This window comes from Carassius auratus, chromosome 36 (genome assembly GCF_003368295.1).
Source record: "Carassius auratus strain Wakin chromosome 36, ASM336829v1, whole genome shotgun sequence".
NCBI lineage: Eukaryota > Metazoa > Chordata > Actinopteri > Cypriniformes > Cyprinidae > Carassius > Carassius auratus.
The window spans coordinates 2,368,166-2,384,868 of NC_039278.1; the positions used below are offsets into that span (position 1 = coordinate 2,368,166).

Here is a 16,703-nt window from a genome sequence, read left to right on the forward strand (position 1 = left end):
GAGGTTTTGTCTTCTTTCTTTTTTTGGCTAGTTTAGATATCAGACCAATCGAACAACACACCATCTAAATAATGGGAGTCACTCATCGCCACCTACTGGCGTAACTGTATCCTGCACACTGACAGTCCGGACAAAAGTAAATCAGTCAAAAGTGCACTATAATATAAAACAGTTTTTGATATAGAATGGTTTAAATTGATATCAATATTAGTAGTTGTAGTAGTAGTATTTATTTAGGCAATTATTATTATTTATTTTTTTGCATGGATGGATGGATGGATATACGATGGGGTATAAACCGTAGGGTTACACGTTCATATGTATGGTGGCGTTCACACAATGTCCTGTTCACTGGAGCTCGGGGGGGGGGTTATGGGCGTCCCGTTCACCCTGGTACTGATGACTCAAGATAGCGTTACTTAGCGCTTCACACTCCCACGCGCACACTGAAATCATCATAAGGTTAATGTGACCATGAGCGAGTTTACTGGCAAGCGGGGTGAAATTACAGAGGTATGTTTAATAAATAACATTTTTAAATGTTTAAATTAATAAATAACCACAGCTTATTCTACCTGCGTGTCTTCTTTGGATTTGTTATTTTTGTTTTATGTCTAATGAAGCGTGTGGAGCTGCATGTGTTTTATGTACCCGATGAACAGTTTGATCGGAGGCTGAATAAAGTATCAGCTGGAGCTGTGGACACTTTCATCTCCGCTGGATTTATCAGGTCAGTCGCGGAGTTTGTCTACTGAGAGTCACGGTTTACACTTGTGGATATTCTTGAAAAAGTTAATTGTTAAAAAAAAAGAATAATAATAAAATAAACTCCATATATTAAACCGTAAGCAAACCTACACAATTACCAAAACACTATTTTAACCAGAAAATTAAGAAAAAAAATTAATATATGGCGGTGTGGTTTTATTTATCAGATTAACAGATATTATATTATATGATATTGACTTTTTACATAAGTCAAATAATGAATTAAATAGAATTCACATAACAATGGCCTAAATTAACTTGGTGTTTACGAAAGCAACAACAAAAAAATCATAATAATACTGCAGCATTTGTGTAATTTTACTAAGATATAGTTCCATAAATATGAAACAGAATGGTTTCATATTTCCAGAAAAGTATAATCCACAAATAAATTTAAAGAGATCATAGTAATTCTACCTCCATAGCCTTACTCATTTTATTCACATGTGACTATGTCTGATCTCAGTGCTTTTTGTTTTTAGAGTTGATTCAGATGTGAGTCTGTCTGATCTCAGATCTGATCTGGGAACATTTCTTGGGCTGGACAGAATCGCAGATAGATACGTTTTCTTAAAATGTGTTGGCAGAAGTTTAGCACTGGTGAGTAGCTATCATTGCAGAATAATAAAGTTGGTTACCTAAAATTGCTGTAAGTGTACAGCCAAATGCTGGTGTTTTTTTGTTTTTTGCATTACATTAAATCAAGCACATGGTGTGACGATGATGAGTATGGTAATTAAAAGTTTGATTAGACACAGGACATAAATACAATGATTCATTTTCAGTAAAAGACAATCTACGACTGGAAAATGTGAGACAATTATGTAGACAGATGTGTGTGTGATGCATAATCACCCTTGAGTAGCATGGAAAATGTAAAGCTAAAATAAATACCTCTTTTTTTTCATTTGATCTCAGGTTAAATTCAGACAAGAGGGAGAACTGACAGTAAAATCCTTCACTCCACCATTTGTAAGTGCTTGTGAAATAAGTGAGATCTAAGTTTAGTTATATTTGGTGATTTATGCTGATTCATGCTTGTGATTTATTGTTTATGCCTTGTTTTCTGGACCCCTCTAGGCTCCTTTTCCTGAGCTCTACATTTTACCCATGGGAGAGAATGACAGTTGTCTTTGCTCTAGCTCTCTGACCGCTGATACTTTAATTAGCAACACTGACAATCACAGTCACGATTTGCCCAGACCAACGTGTGTGCCTGGCAACATAAAAGAGCCCATTAAATTCCCCTCAATCAATAAAGGATCTCAGCAGTCTGTCCTAAGGCAGGATGCAGAGGAGGATGAGAGTGATGAAGACACAGGATCCACTGACACTCCTCATCTAACACACAGTTTGCAAGATCAGATTGGGCCTGTACACAAACAATCCGGTATGAAATGCTAAGAACATAAGCTGTGTGCAAAACAACTTAGATTTCATGTAAAGGGACACTAAATTACACCTTATGTACTACTGCTAACGATTTTTGCGTTGCACCATTCAATTTAGTTCAGCAGTTCTGCATACAAATTAAATATGAATGAAATCTTTAAAATGGGAGTAACGGTTAGAATAGAATAACTGATTGGCTGAATTGCACAAGTAAGCTCATTTTATCTGGTAAACTTCCATCTTTTACATTTACACTTGTTTACATTATAAGAGTGGCATAGTGGCTCTTCAAAACTACGTGTCCTAAACAGTGATACCTCTGTGTGCATAGGTAAAATAATATTATAATTAATCAATGTAATTTATTATGTTTTTCTTTGTATCAATATACATTTATAGATCCTTATTACTGTTAATTATGATTACTAAATGTTATTTACATATAAAAAATACCTATTGTTATTCATGATTAATTAAAATATTTTAATTGTTAATATCATATTACAATTTGATGTTTAGGCAAAATAAGTTACAATCAAGTATAATAAAAAAATAAAAATAAATAATAATAAATATATATATATATATATATATATATATATATATATATATATATATATATATATATATATATATATATATATATATATATATATATATATATATATATATATATATATATATATGAAATACAATGCAGTTAATCTTATTGTAAATGTTCATTCATGTCAAACCAAGATACAAAATATTGACAAAATATTATATGTAATGTACAAATCTTGCGTTTTTCATTTTTCAATGCAGACAGACATCTTGCTAAGCAGGGAGGCTTTTCTCAAGTAGAAATGAATACAGCTCCAAAAAAGAAACATTGTTTTAAAAGAAAAAACAGAAACTCTGGAGCTACGGAGTCATTTGAGGATTCTCATGGACTGGCAAGGTAACCTGATTTTTTTTTTTGCTTTTATATTTGTGTAGAGACTGAGAATTGTTAACTATTTATTGGTAATACATTTCTATCTGTATTAGATCTGTAATGGAATATCTAATTGCATTCAATGACCTATATTATACATCTAGGAAATTTAACAGTTGTCTGACACTGAAATCAAGCAAAGAAAAGACAGATGATATGGTAAGAGATAAACTTATTATTCTCAAATTACATCTGATACATCCAATGGATCTTTAATAAGCCATTCTGTTTTGTACAGAATGCAGTGTTGTTGTAGTCTCAACATTTTTACATAGACCCACATTCCTGTGGAATGTTTCTGAAGGTTTAGTAAAGATTTTCCAGACAAAACAGGAAGTAATGTACCTGTAAATGGCCCATCCTCATAAAGACAACATGAGGTTTATTGGCCAAGAAAAATTCCTCTTGCAGCTGGAGGTTGAAGAGTGTTCTGGACATTGTTGTAAGAAGCTTTTATGTGTTTTCACAGGTTCTTATGTGTAGACCAACCTCTCCACTCCCAGCAGAGAGAAGTTCTCCACTGTCTGTCTATTCCCTTGAACTTTACACACAACAAACAACCACTAGTAAGGCGGTTACTAATTAGCAGTTACTGTCCTAACGAATGCTGTTGTTATTCTTGCTCTTGAATTTTATATTAAACATTTCATGCTTTCAGAAAATGAACTGATAGAGGAAATCAAGCTTCTCAAAGGGCAAAGGAAGGAGCTTGAACAAACAAGGCAAGAGCTTTTGAAAAAGGGCAGAGAGCTTTTAGCTCTTAACAGACATCGCAGGAACCAAGGTATAAAGTCCTCTTCCATTAAACATATACACCAAGTATGTGCCTTCCAGGTTTTGCCATAGCATTTCAGTGAGGTTACGCCTGGACCTGATTTCATTACAGAACAATAATAATAAAATGCATGCATGTATGTATGCATGCATGCATTTATGCATGAAGGTTCACCCGTAAAACCTAACCATTGAAGGAAAGGATGTCGAAAGGAATTTGTGCTCTGCATTTAAACCATCAATGTGCACACCCACAGCAGTGAGTAGTGAACAAACACGTACACACACTGTGAACACTCACCTGGAGCAGTGGGAAGCCATATCGATGCGGCAAGCAGTTGGGGGTTCGGTGCTTTACTCAAGGTCTCACCTCAGTCATAGTTTTAAAGGAGGAGAAAGCACTGGAAATTCATTCCCCCCACCTACAATCCCTGCCGTACCTAAGACTCAAAACCATGACCTTTGAGTTACAAGTCCAGCTCTCTATACATTAGGCCACGACTGCCCTCAACATTAAAGGTCTTCTATGAGCCTAAACAGTTTGCAGGTAACGCTGGTAAAAGGATAGTCCAAGGGACAGACAAGAAATCCAAAAACCGAGAGACATAAAACCAATCGTAATTTTCAGAATTGCAAATTAACAACTGGCAAGTCTTCACAATGTGACATTAAACAACAAGGCTTATATAGGCAGAGGTAAGGAGCAACTGGTGAAAACAATCAGGCATGATGATTCCTGGCAATGGGTTATGGGAAATGCAGTCCAGGATTGAGTGGCAAAGGTATGGTGCCCTCTGGTGGAAAAAAAATCCTTATCTAGTAAATCATGAAAGACTGGAAAAGTCATGTTAAAATTAATTAGTTAATTTACTTTTTTCAACTTTCTGAGCTGCTTTGCATCTGAAGATGCTGTATTTCAGGGCAATTCTAGCCAAATATCCACATCTGATGGTTAGAGAAGTCAGGACAGAGCGGATCAGGGGGTGGGATGGTGTGCCCGGTCCATGAAGATGAAAAAAAAACAGAGATGAGAGCAAAGCAGGAAACCAAGGTGGCAGGAAGCCAGGGCGGAACCGGCAGAGCAGGAAGCCAGGTCGGCACTAAAGACAACCAGAGCGGAGCAGAAGACCACCATGGCAGAGCAGAGGGGACCGAAGATCCCCACAGTGGAGTAGATGGCCACCAGGATGGAGCTGAGGTGCTGATGGCGCAGGTGACCACCAAGATGGCTCAGGCAGAACTGGAACTCACCACGTTAGATCTGAATGCGGAGCAGTCAGAACTGCAATAGAGAGCATAGAGAGGTTAGGGACAGCCCCTGTGGCCATAACAGGGCATTCAGAGAGTTCAGCAACAACTTTCACAGTTGTGTCAGGACAGTTTAGGATTTCAGAGACAGCCTCCATGACTGTTTCTGGAAAGCCTGTGAGCATAGTGATGGCCTCAAAGGCCATGAAAGGATAGACTGAAGGTTCAGATATTGCCTCCATGGCCATAACCGGAATGACAATGTGTTGCAATCACGACCTCTGTGATTGAGACAGAGCAGACAGGACACTTACAGGCTGATGTCAACACAGGACTGAGCTCTTGGGCTTTAGTTAGCTCTGGAGTGGATTCATGGACTGAAGCAGGCTCTGGAACAGACACATGGACTGGAGAGGGCTCTGGAGCAGACACGTGGACTGAAGCGGGCTCTGGAGAAGACACGTGGACTGGAGAGGGCTCTGGAGCAGACACGTGGACTGAAGCGGGCTCTGGAGAAGACACGTGGACTGGAGAGGGCTCTGGAGCAGACACGTGGACTGAAGCGGGCTCTGGAGAAGACATGTGGACTGGAGAGGGCTCTGGAGCAGACTCATGGACTGGAGATGGCTCTGGAGCAGACACATGGACTGGAGAGGGCTCTGGAGCAGACTGATGGACTGGAGAGGGCTCTGGAGCAGACACATGGACTGGAGAGGGCTCTGAAGCAGACTGATGGACTGGAGATGGCTCTGGAGCAGACACATGGACTGGAGAGGGCTCTGGAGCAGATTCATGGACTGTACCATTCGCAACAGACCACAGTAACAAGTGAGTCCTCTGCACAGGTGTTGCAGACTGGAATTAAGCCACGCTATGCTGTTTTTTTTTTTGACTAGCGGAGAACTGGCCCCCTCCCCAACTGAGCCAGGTTTCTCCCAATGTCTTTTCTCCATTTCTGTCACCGATGGAGTTTTGGTTCCTTGCCACTGTCGCCTTTGGCTTGCTTAGTTGGGGATGCTTGACTGATTGCACTATTGACACTATTGGAAGAGACTTGAACTGGATAACGACATCACTGAATCATCAATGAACTGAATTTAGCTAAAAAAAATTACTCCGTTATTGTCTTCTTGCATTATTGACAAACTATTATCCTGTTTGTCTCTGAAAAGCTGTTTTGATGCAACCAGTATTTTATAAATCGCTATACAAAAAAAGGGGACTTGACTTTGAGTGGGATCTGGATTGGATGTCGCCACCTCAGAATTGTGTATAGCCCAGACACAGAAGATGGCGACCGCCATTACTGGAAGGGCAGAAGAAGGTGGGAGAAACTCTGAGATCGTCGGGCTTGAGAGCTTTTTGAGGATTACTGCCACTTCCACCGACATCAGCGGTGGGTCCGCCACACTGGACATCAGTCTCGGTTTGCTGGAACTGCCTTACTAGCTTCAAGAGCAACATTCATGATGGCTGGGAACAATGGCATGAGACACTGGAGAATGGATGCCATCACATGATGAGACTCTGGAGTGGCGGCCATGTTGTGAACAGGCTTTGGTGTGGGAACCACAGGACAGGAAGGTGCTGAAAGAACGAGATTAGCGACTGTTATCACTGGACATGCTGGTGACCAAGATGGACCAAGCTCCGTAGCCACCAGTACTTGGTATGACTACTCACAGAACTAACAAACATATTCCTCTACCGACAGGTCTCTTTGTTGTAGCTGCAGTAACTGGTCCACCCATAATGGGTTTGGGTTTCATTCGGCTGGATCTGTACATGGTGAAGTCTTTTTGTTATATATTGCTCCGAGACTTGTAATGTTGGATATCCAAATGCAGGTTTTATTGGTATAATCCAGAAACATAATCCAAAATACAGGCAACAGGTCAATACACAGGCAAGCAATTCAAATGAGCAACAAGGCAGGAAACTCACAAAGAAGGGACCAACAAGAAATACAAAAACCAAGAAAAATAAAACCAGGGAGAATGCTTAAAATTGTAGAGTAACAACTGGCAAGACTTAACAATGTGACAGAAATCACAGGAGCTGTGTCCGAAACCGCTCCCTATCCACTATATATTGCACTATATCGGGTGTCAGTTATTTTGTAGTGCTGTCCGAATTCTGAGTGAGTAATTTCCTACATTCGTCCACTACTTTTTACCCACAATTCATTCTGATTTTGAGTGTACAACCAATGTACACTCACTGAAGCACTATTTCCAACGATCCAATTATGAACATGTGTTTATTTTTGTTCTCAGTATTTTAATAGAATTTAATGAATATGAATAAACATAAAAGCATAAAAATAAAAAAAACTATTATGTACCATCGATGAAACCACAAAGCTGCATGCTTCATGCATGTATATACAATCTTTAGCAAAAAATTTGTCTCATTTTAACTAAAACTTTGATTCTTAGAGTTGGAGAGTTTACTGTTGAATTTTAATGTTTTAAGACCTTTTGGGTTATTGTAGGATTTCAGGATCTCTTTAATCTGTCAGATTTTTGTGATTATGAAATGGGTATTAGGCTATGGTGTAAAAAAAAGATTTTTATTTTTTCGTTTGCCTCTGAAGCACGCGACCGATGGAAGAGGCAATATTTTGATACTAAGAAGGCAACAACACTTCTGGAGGACACACTGAAGAGAGTACGCCTTGAACTTCACACCTTCTACAGTAAAATGCTACAACAAATCCAAGCCCGGGATGGTGCAAAACGACAAACAAAAACAAAGAAACATTCAAGCACAAAGTTAAAGGTAGTTTATAGTTCTTCATTATTTTTTTCAGTAAAATAATTGCCTATTCATGCTCTATTTATAGAACTCGTCTGCAGGGATGTAACTGTTCATTTCTTTCTTTCTAAATATAATATTTTGATTCATTAAAACAAAAACATTGTGCTTTGCCACTTACAGAATGAGTTGATAATCCAGATTATGACAGAAAGCAGTGAGATTGATAATCTGAGGAAAAATGTGGATGATGCTAAAATTAAACTGGCCACAGAGATCAAGGTACTGAACAGACATGCACTGGTTAGTTCTTCTGGATTGTTTCAGCACTTGTGATGTTTTTTTTCTTTCTTTCTTTCATCTAGTTGAGAAAGCAAGCTGCCACAGAACTACAGGCCCTGAAAGCAGAACTGATGCAAAAGAGAGCTCACTTATAAAGAAACACAGAATACATGTCTATGTGCTAAGCATTAGGTTTCTTAGAAATCAGATTTCTTTGTGGACAAAAGTTGTGATTCAGCTGATGAATTGACTAATGGTGCAAGGGTTTGTAAGCACCACAGCGTTTAAATATTTTGGAGAAACCAACCCATGGATGGTGGACCTATAGTTGATTGCATGTTAAGATGGGTTACGTGAGTATATTAATGCCTAAAAATGGTTTACTTCACTTTTAACATTGAACAAAAATCATTATTTTCAGAAATTATGTCCCGGAGAAATGAGCTGTCGATGAAAACCATATTACTTGATCTTATTAGGGTTTCTGCAGGTTTTATGAAGGTGAATGTAAGCCTTTTTAGAAACCTTTTTAACGAAAAAGTAAAGAAAATTTAAGGAACAAATTGAAAGGAATTGCAAAGTCTACCCATCTGGCCCAACGAAGGTATCTAATGGTGGCTGAAAGCTTCATGCATGTTCAGTGTTTTTGGTGTGCAAAGTGATTTAATTAAAAATACATTTTAATCTGGTTTCATTTTATCATAACCTCGAATTTAGATTTTAAAGCAAGTTGTTTGACCAATTTTTAATTATTATTATTCTCACACTTGATTATTCTAGTTAAACCTTTATATTTTACTTGTTCATTAGGAATCTATTTTGCTCAGAGTGTCTCGGCCGTTAAATGTATCATGCCAATTACATAGTTCAAAGAAAATTAATACAAGATATCAAATGCAAAAAAAGATGAATCTGAAAGTAAAAGATGGATACCTGATTTCAGAAAAATAAATAGTGTGGAATGTATAGACACCACACTACAGGCTCATCTAGCTACAGAATCGACCTGATCTTTTTGCAACATTTCCTAGGACCAAGACAAACATCCTCCAGATGCAGACAGGAACTAACAACTGAAATTTGCATTGATCAAGTCCTAGACATCGAGAGTTTACACGTTTTGGGGACAGATTATTTGGATGAAAGACACTTGGAAAGGGCACACCCCCTACAGTCAGGAAAAATATCTATAAACTCTTAGAATCTTTATTAGCTTTTAGTTTATTTCCTGTAAGACTGAGACCATTGTACCAGTCACACTGATAAATTTCAAATGATACCAAACATGATGTGAATATCACTTGAATTCATGTAGAACATTATATTTAGCTATTGACCATTCTGAGTGGCATTAATTTGTCCATTAACAACTGTATTTGTGCAAGATGTTGCACTACACATAACTGTTATTGAGAATATTCTTCTGAATTAGTATTTGATGGGTGAAAATCCAATTTTAAGGTTTTAAGCTATGCATCTGGAGGTTCTAAGGAATTTTTATGGCAGTCACAGGACACAACTATAGGAATCAGTCTCTAGATGGGTGAAGGGCAGAAACTGCATGTGGACCAATGGGATGTTAGTATGTCCTTAGTGGCTTAGTACCAGAGGTCTTCTTCTTGCCCTCTAAGAAGTGTTTGGCCATTGTCCTAGCATCTCTGTCTGATGGCAGACAGTTTATTTCTGTTTGTCCACCAAGATCCAATCAAAATGTAGCTAACCTTTGTCCATTGTTGTTGTCAGAGAGGGGCCCCACCATAAAAATGGGCTCTGGAATGTGCTTTTCACCATATTAGAGAGCACCCTGTGTAAAAAAACAAACAAAAAAACAATTAAACCTTATAAATGATTCTACTCACAAATAATAAGTAAATAAAGATACATGGTAGGGTGAATGCAAATGTTTATAAGAACCTGCTGCGACAACATGCGGTTCCTTCCCTGCTTTTATCACATATTCAGCCAGCAGTTATCATGTAGGACACTGCCACATGGCAGAATGGTTAAAGCAGTTCCATGAAGCTGAAAACATTCAAATAATGAAATGGTCGGCCCAGAGTCCAGATCTAAACCCAACTGAAAATGTCTGGAAAATCTTTGGCAACAAAGCTATGGTTAAGAAACCCACTTAGTCACTAAACTGTGGAAAAAAAACTGGAAGAAGATTGGACCAAGACCAGAGCAGTGTACGAGACTAGCGATGTCCTGTGGCTGTAGATGTACTGAAGTCATTCAAAGCAAGGGCCTGTTCACTTCCTACCAATTTTTGACTGTTGTAACCTTTAGACATTTTTGTTGTGAATTTGTTGAGATTGTGGCATGAATCATTCTTATATGCAACAATCATTGCTGTTCTCAAAATTTGCTCACTGTGTTTTCCACAAAATGAAGTGTTTATACTTAAAACAGAAACAAATATCTGCCAGTGGACTTAGAAAACAAGATTTCATACCTCACTGACATACATTAGTTCTTGTTTTAAGCACAGATTTGCTTTTTTTCTCTCTCTCTCAGAAAACAAGACTTAAACTATCTTAATTTTGCATCTCAAGTAAATGTATCTTAATTTAAGGAAGTTTAGATATCTGAATTGGAAAACGACAAAAATACTGAGGAACACTTTATTTTTACTTTTTTATTTTATTTTACAGTGTACGCAACATTTCATTCCATGCCTTCATGAATTTGAGACTTTCTGCTCTGCTCTGATTGGAATGACTAATTACATTTTAAAACCTGCAGAACCCTGCCTTGTGCTGATTTAGAATCATTGTGCAGTATTGAGCAGCCAATTATGATCAGACAAATGATTACATTTATTATTACTATTTATTCAGTTTGTGATAAGCCTGTTTCCCAGGTGTAAGGGCGTTCCACATGTCCACCGTCTGTTGCTGGGCGATTGGATCACTACTGTAGTCCAGGAGATTTCCGTTCCACATTCCGATTCCTTTCAGACCATGTTGTGATACATAGGCAGCCTTCAGAGCAATGCTTTCAGGGTCATCATACCACACCTGATGGACCCTGCCTTCTGTGTCCTGTTAATAAAATCTAATTCATTTTAGGGAAAAGATAACATGTCTAACGTGAAACTGTCCACTTGAAAATGTTTGTTTTTTCAAGTGTTTTTTAGTAGGTATTAAACTTTTGATACATGCAGAACTTATACACTGATACAGTACCTTGTAATTATAATATGGAGCTCGCTGGTTCTCATCCCACAGTCTTCCTGAAATTGAGCTGTTGATCTGTTTCATCATGATGCTGTAGGGAATTTGTTTGCCAGATGCATCGCTACATGGAGCCCCTCTGAATGGCACTTTTGGAATTGTACATGTTCCTTCCTGTTATACAGTAATAACAAAGAGATTGCCGAACAACATAACAGTTAAAAAAAAACATAATTTATCTATTCTATTGACTACCCAACCCAACCTAATTTACATACCATTAGCTTACACTTGTACTATAACAACGAACCAGAGATTCAGCGTTATTACTCTCTGTATTTGTGTTTAATCAAGGGTCGCATAAGCATCATAGTGCATTCCTTTTGTTTTGTTTTTTTCTCCACTTGCAGGCAATTGTTTAATGTATGTTTGTGTTAAGCACCAGCTTAATGATGGTATCTTGCCAGAAAAGCTTGGACACCCACTCTGATGAGATTCATGTGGGAAATATCCAGAAAAATAAATGAGCACACCTGCAATCCCACTAAATTTTTTATTTCAAAATTTTATTTAGTTTACATTTGCTGATCCACAGTTTGCATACATAATTATTAAGTTTGTATGTTGGATCTGGCCATAGTTGTAATAATTTGTGCAAGACTGCAGAATAATAAGTTGTATAAGAACAGAACATGTGCAGGAGTGAGGGGAAGTATTTAAATTATGTAAAAGATAAAATGGGAAAAGATTCATTTGCGATAACAACCTGCCTGCTATAAGTTGTCCCACATACTGTAGTGTACAGCTATTTGCCACATAAATGACTACACACAAAATATGTATTTAAATTCTGAAATATTTCAAGCATATCATTTTAAATGAAGTACTGAAAATAAATGGTTTACCTTTGTGAAATTAAGGCAGCTGTAGTCGTAACCATACCATGGAACACCCATAACAAGTTTCTTTGGCTCTATGTTCATGCTGATGTATTGATCATAAGCTGAAAAACATGTCTAAACCTTAAGTGTGCATTATTATACAATGGGAGGTAACATGAAAACAGGCATTATTAATAATGTTGTGGTCTAACCAACTGTTGTTCAGTTAACATAATCCAAAGAGTCTGTTAAAAAATTATATAAATATGCAGTGATGAAGGGAAGGGATATTTTGGAAATGTCATCTAGGAAAACATGTCAGATTTGACATTTGTGGCAAAGGGCAAACTATGTAGAACAACTGTTTTGAAATAAGTGCTACTCACAAGTACAGAAGCATGGGCTCAAACAAAAGTGCAAAGTAATTTTTCTAATGCCCTGCAAGATAATATTGTCAAAAACAGTGAGTTTATATTTTATCTTTTCAAGAAATCACTTACCTGTCAGTGTCTGACTGAAGGGGGCATTTGCCATGGCAATACAATCACCCCAGATCTGGCTTTGCTCATCATAGGACATAACAAACAAGAGATCGCATGAATCTGCAATGGTAAGGTAGTCATAGCAACGCTTATCAATGCATTTGGGCGACCAAGCCATATCAAATGATACCTGCGATTCAAGACAAGAAGATAGTATGTCAAGGGCTTTTAAAGTAGCTATATGACACACTTTCCAGTGATATGCTGTTTTACCTGAGAGCCTGGGATCTCTGTGTGGAAGCTTTCAGTGGTTTCCTTGACAAGGGCTGTCAAAGCATAATATTCAGGGGAACTGGTCTCCACTGCCTGCTCTACGTCTATGTTTATTCCATCCATGAACTGACTCTTTGCCAACTGGACTTTTTCCTGAATCCAAGCTGTCCTATTTACTGGATCCACAATATATGAGAGTCGTACATCTCCTGTGAAAACATTTTGATTATTGATAGTCACTATTACTACTGTTACTACCATAAGAAACTAAATAGCAAGGCCCTGGTAATAACCCACAAAATACTAGCATCATGGTGGATTTTGCATGGGGAAGTGTGTAAGAATTACAGAAACTTCAGACACTTTGATCTTCTGAGATATACTAAGGACACACAGTGCATTAACATACAGACATCTGTTCTCACATCTCACTGAGAGAAAATGCAGGAAACGCCTCTCTCACATATGCAACAGTTCCTACTCATTCCATTCCTTCCCTTCACATAGCTCACTCAGAATGGTCAATAGTAGAATATAATGGTATATATTAATGCAAGTGATATTTACAGTCATGTTTGGTGTCATTTGAATTGTCTCAGTGCAACTGGTACAATGGTGTCTGTCTTACAAAAGTAGATTAAAAGATAATTCATTTCCTAAGAATTAAGAGATATTCTGTATATCTGTAATGGGAGGGAGTGCCCCTTCCTAGGGTCCTCCATGTAAATTACCTTCTGTTCCCATTGAGGTGTAAACTACCCTGGTCTGGGACCTGACCTAATGCAAATTCCAATTGTTAGTTTCTGTCTTCATCTCGGGGGATGTTTGTGTGAGGTATTTAAACGATTGCAGCAAAAGGATCAGGGCCTTCTGTAGCTGGAATGAGCCCATAGCATGAAGTGTGTCCACACACTTCATACTATGTATTTTTCTAAGAGTCAGGTATGCATCTTTTACTATTAGATTCATCTTTGAGAATTTGGTGTCTAGTATTGATTTGATATCTATGAATTGGCTATGTAATTGGCATAATCCTTACCTGACTGATAATAAATTGTTACATTTGATTTACTCTGACTGACTCTGAAACTATTTTCTCAAGGAGATTAAGTGAAGGCTATGTTTCCGCAAATCTGCGTCCAGGGTTAAGTGCATACTAAAACTCAGACTAGATGGAGCATGGGGCGCATCAGGTGAGGTTTTAGATTTCTGGCTAAACCGCTTGACTTTAGTTAAGTTGTACTCAGTTGCATTAACTATGGGGGGCTAGTAACAGTACTGGTCATAACCGCTGGTTATTGTCTCAGCTTTAATTAAGTTGTACGAAGTTATATGACTGTCGGGGGGGCTAGACAGATAGTGCTAGCAGAACCGCTGATTATTGTTTTGAGCTTTAACTAAGTTGTACATGGGTAGCTGAGGGGGACTAAATGTATTAGACATAAACCTCTGACTACTGTTGAGACTGGCGAGTTTGTGATCGTGGGGCACACGTAGAAGAACGGCCGTCGTGGGGCACCCTGAGCGACATAGATTCCTAATGAACGAGTAAAATAAAGTAAAGAGTTAAATTAGAATAATCAAATCTCAGAAGAATAACAATAATAATTAGAGACCAACAAACAACCAATTTGCCTTTCAACCTAAATTCGAGGTCATACTAAAATGGAGTCAGATTAGATAAGAAAATGGAGTCAGATCTTCATCCAGCACCGGATACCTTCCTTGGGCCGAGTGCCTGGACCTTACAAGTGCCACACATGTTGTTTAGAACATGTAAAAATCTTGTTTGAGTTGAAATATATGCTACATCATGCTTATAAAAGAGTGAAAAGTTTGCCATATGTTCAGTCGAACCCTACCTTTCAGGACCACACGAGCTCCTTTAGAGTGAGCATAACACATGAGATCAGCATCATATTCTCCAAAAGCTGCAACCGTTGTCACTTTGGTCCAGTCATAAAATTTCCAAGCCTTTTTCCCAACATCAAATACAAAAACCTGGAAAATATGCATTAATTACATATATGTTCTTTAGCAGTTTTCTCTCACTATGAAAAATGTTTTTAAATGTTTTTAATGTCTTTATTGCAAGATATGTGATTAAACCTTACATATAATGTGATTGTGGTTACAAATCAGTTTATTTATAAAATGCTCAACAACACAGCATGTAACAGTAATTTCTGCTGATGAAATTGGGCTGTGAGTTAAAAAAAAAAAAAAAAAAACTTAAGTAAAATGTTAAGTGTATAGTTTTAACCTGTATGATACTCTTCTACAGTTTCTGGTCACCACTGACTCCATTGTACTTATGGAGTACAATAGGGACCATCTACTATTTGGTTATTCACATAATAATCTTAATAAAGATTAAATATATTTTGTGTTCATTGATCAGAAAGAAATATATACAGGTATGGATTAACTTGAGTGTGATTAAATGACAATATCATTTTCATTTTTGGGTGAATTATCAATTATATCAAAAAAAGTTTGATATTAATAGCCACATGCATGCCATGGCATTGATTACGTGACCCGTTCAAGCATAAGGTTTCCCAAAAATGGATACTTAAGTAAACGAGTAAATCATTTGTTTACATGTGCTAATCTGATATTTTCTAATCTAATGCAATACAATTCACAAATGTTAAGTGTGGTTTAAGTGTCTGTATTTGACATTATTAGGTGAGGCGCCATCAGCTGATCACTGGATGGGTCCAGAGTGACCGTCGCTCACCTCAAACGCCGGCTGGGATCGGACGGGTTGACAGAGTTCCTCTCGTGCACATGGGCAAACTTTGGCCCACACCTGCGCGGTCAAAGCTAGCACGAAGAGAGACACAGTAATCCACATGTTCATGCTAAAACAGATGATAAAACACTGTAATGAAGAACATAACTTCTGTCTACAAATCACCAAAACAGAAACAATACCGCCATGTGACACCACTGAAATGAAAGGGATAGATGCGAAATACACATGATACTGAACCACAAAGGGGGCGGAGTCAACTGAATCGGGCTGTTTTCATTGGTCTGATTCGGTGACATGCTTTCTATGATGTAAAACGTCACATGGTAAATAAATATATTTTATTAATGCGATTCAAACTTTGTACAATAATGCCAAATGCTTCAATCAAATTACAACATGGTACCACTCCCTCAAGATGCCCTATCTCACCTTATTCTACTTCCTATGCAATTATTAGCCATCCACATTCAAAATAGTAATTTGAAAGGTATCTCTGTGGCAAATCGATCAATTTTAAAATGTCGAAAGGTCAGCTCCATAAATGTGAACTTTTATCCATAAAAGATTCTATTGATGCTCAAATTTGTGACATCCTAGTCAAATCAGAAGTCAAATACCTAGCTGTATACAGAAAAAAAAGAAGAGAGCATAGCTTAATTTTAAACTTATTATTATTCTCTTTATCTGACGAAAATTAAATCCCTGGTAATAGCCAGAGACAGAAGCATTTTTACAGCTCTGCACATTATAACCATAGACTGATTATATAACCAATCACATACGATTATATTTAGCTTATGAATGCAATGACCAATCAGAGGTGCTCAGATGAGTCATCGCTGTAATGCTGGTGTTTTGTATGGCGAGCATGATTTCACCAAGTACATGATCCTGGATCAACATTCCAATTAGCCAATCAGAATTGAGATATAATGC

At 37.6% G+C, this 16,703-nt stretch overlaps 2 protein-coding genes across 2 annotated transcripts; one reads left to right on the forward strand and one right to left on the reverse strand.

The window, feature by feature from the left end:
• The first annotated feature begins 283 nt into the window (after positions 1-283).
• spata1 (spermatogenesis associated 1) lies at positions 284-10,022 on the forward strand. The gene is made up of 12 exons (XM_026220766.1): positions 284-513; positions 624-730; positions 1,251-1,368; positions 1,687-1,740; positions 1,849-2,158; positions 2,965-3,100; positions 3,241-3,295; positions 3,606-3,702; positions 3,795-3,920; positions 7,755-7,939; positions 8,099-8,197; positions 8,281-10,022. Exons 1-12 carry the CDS (start codon positions 475-477, stop codon positions 8,350-8,352), a joined length of 1,398 nt encoding a protein of 465 aa, XP_026076551.1. The 5' UTR covers positions 284-474; the 3' UTR covers positions 8,353-10,022.
• Positions 10,023-10,817: 795 nt separating this feature from the next.
• ctbs (chitobiase, di-N-acetyl-) lies at positions 10,818-15,986 on the reverse strand. The gene is made up of 7 exons (XM_026220767.1): positions 15,750-15,986; positions 14,869-15,007; positions 13,007-13,215; positions 12,752-12,923; positions 12,276-12,373; positions 11,383-11,544; positions 10,818-11,238 (listed from the first exon to the last, which is right to left on the reverse strand). The coding sequence occupies exons 1-7, from the start codon at positions 15,870-15,872 to the stop codon at positions 11,023-11,025; spliced, it is 1,119 nt and encodes a 372-aa protein (XP_026076552.1). The 5' UTR covers positions 15,873-15,986; the 3' UTR covers positions 10,818-11,022.
• Between the last annotated feature and the right edge of the window lie 717 nt (positions 15,987-16,703).